This window comes from Salvelinus sp. IW2-2015, unplaced genomic scaffold (genome assembly GCF_002910315.2).
Source record: "Salvelinus sp. IW2-2015 unplaced genomic scaffold, ASM291031v2 Un_scaffold14902, whole genome shotgun sequence".
Classification (NCBI taxonomy): domain Eukaryota; kingdom Metazoa; phylum Chordata; class Actinopteri; order Salmoniformes; family Salmonidae; genus Salvelinus; species Salvelinus sp. IW2-2015.
Genome location: NW_019956157.1, coordinates 1 through 1,247, shown reverse-complemented (window position 1 = coordinate 1,247; position 1,247 = coordinate 1). Strand labels below are relative to the sequence as shown.

The following is a 1,247-nucleotide window of genomic DNA, read 5'->3' as shown; positions in this document are numbered from 1 at the left end:
ACCTACCTGTAGGACTGCAGAATGTCGATGATGCCGATAAAGACCAGCAACCTCTCTCCTTTAGAGTTCCTGGCTGGGATCCCGCCCATACTGAAATGACATCATACGCCACACCAACCAATCACCATCAACAAATYCAGATTTACRTGACAGTTTGCACTTTTCCCAWGGTAATATTGTGTGATGTATTGATTGACTCACTGGTCCTCAGACTCCAGGGCTCCCTTCCCGCGGGCCTCTCCCTGTATAGACTCCATGGCTGTGCAGTAYAGACTTTTCTGGGCCTGGGGTCGGCGCTGGTCTGGGGTCACCGCCCCCTCTGACCCCCCACTGTCCCCCATCTGCCCCMCACCTCKCTCCCTCTCTCTAYTAGCCTGCTCCAGGTTATGGATCCCCACCAGTAGACTGTAGTCCATGATTTTAAAACTCTGCAGGAGCTGGAGCACACACACAAACACATAAGAGTTACTATACAGTAGACCCAAACAGCACACACAGAACACACACACACACCCTCTCTCCCTCCCTCTCACCAGGCARTCTCTCTGGATGGTCTTGCTAAGGGCGTTGTAGTTGTCCGTCTCCAGCAGCAGTCCATCAGGCAGGTCCTGGATGAAGTCCAGGTCTTTAAAGGTGGGAAAAGTCTTGTCCCKCTCCTTGGCTGAGGCCCGTCTCTTATAGGTGGAACCCTTCATGTCGTACTTATGGTGCATGTGGACCACGCGGGGCAGCAGGTTGTTCATCACCACCAGGCGGATGTTCTTCCCTCCCGCCTGGATGCAGTACAGACCGTAGAACTTAGGGAGCAGGGTCCGTTTGTTCTGATTCAGGTTCTATAGAGGGGGAAGGGACGGGTAGAAAGGAGAGGAGGAGAGTGAAAAAGACAAGAGGCCACCACAGACAGCTAGGTATTATATAAACACTAAAACACACAGGCCACCGAATAATCTCCCCCCTCCTCCTTCAGTATCTCTCCATGAAGTCTCCCCTCCCTCCTCCTTCAATACAGTTGTTCAATACAGCTGTTGTTTACATACAGTTGAAGTCAGAAGTTTACATACACTTAGGTTGGAGTCATTAAAACTCGTTTTTCAACCACTCCACAAATTTCTTGTTAACAAACTAGTTCTGGCAAGTCGGTTAAGACATCTACTTTGTGCATGACAAGTAATTTTTCCAACAATTGTTTACAGACAGATTATTTCACTTATAATTCACTGTATCACAATTACAGTGGGTCAGAAGTT

At 48.9% G+C, this 1,247-nt stretch overlaps 1 protein-coding gene across 1 annotated transcript; it reads right to left on the bottom strand.

The window, feature by feature from the left end:
- Positions 1-6: 6 nt before the first annotated feature.
- On the bottom strand, positions 7-1,021 carry LOC112080295 (phosphatidylinositol 4-phosphate 5-kinase type-1 alpha; the record flags this gene model as incomplete). Its single annotated transcript, XM_024146029.2, has 3 exons — positions 534-1,021; positions 202-437; positions 7-90 (listed from the first exon to the last, which is right to left on the bottom strand). Coding segments are annotated over exons 1-3 (530 nt in total), but the record flags the coding sequence as incomplete, so codon positions are not given.
- Positions 1,022-1,247: the final 226 nt, after the last annotated feature.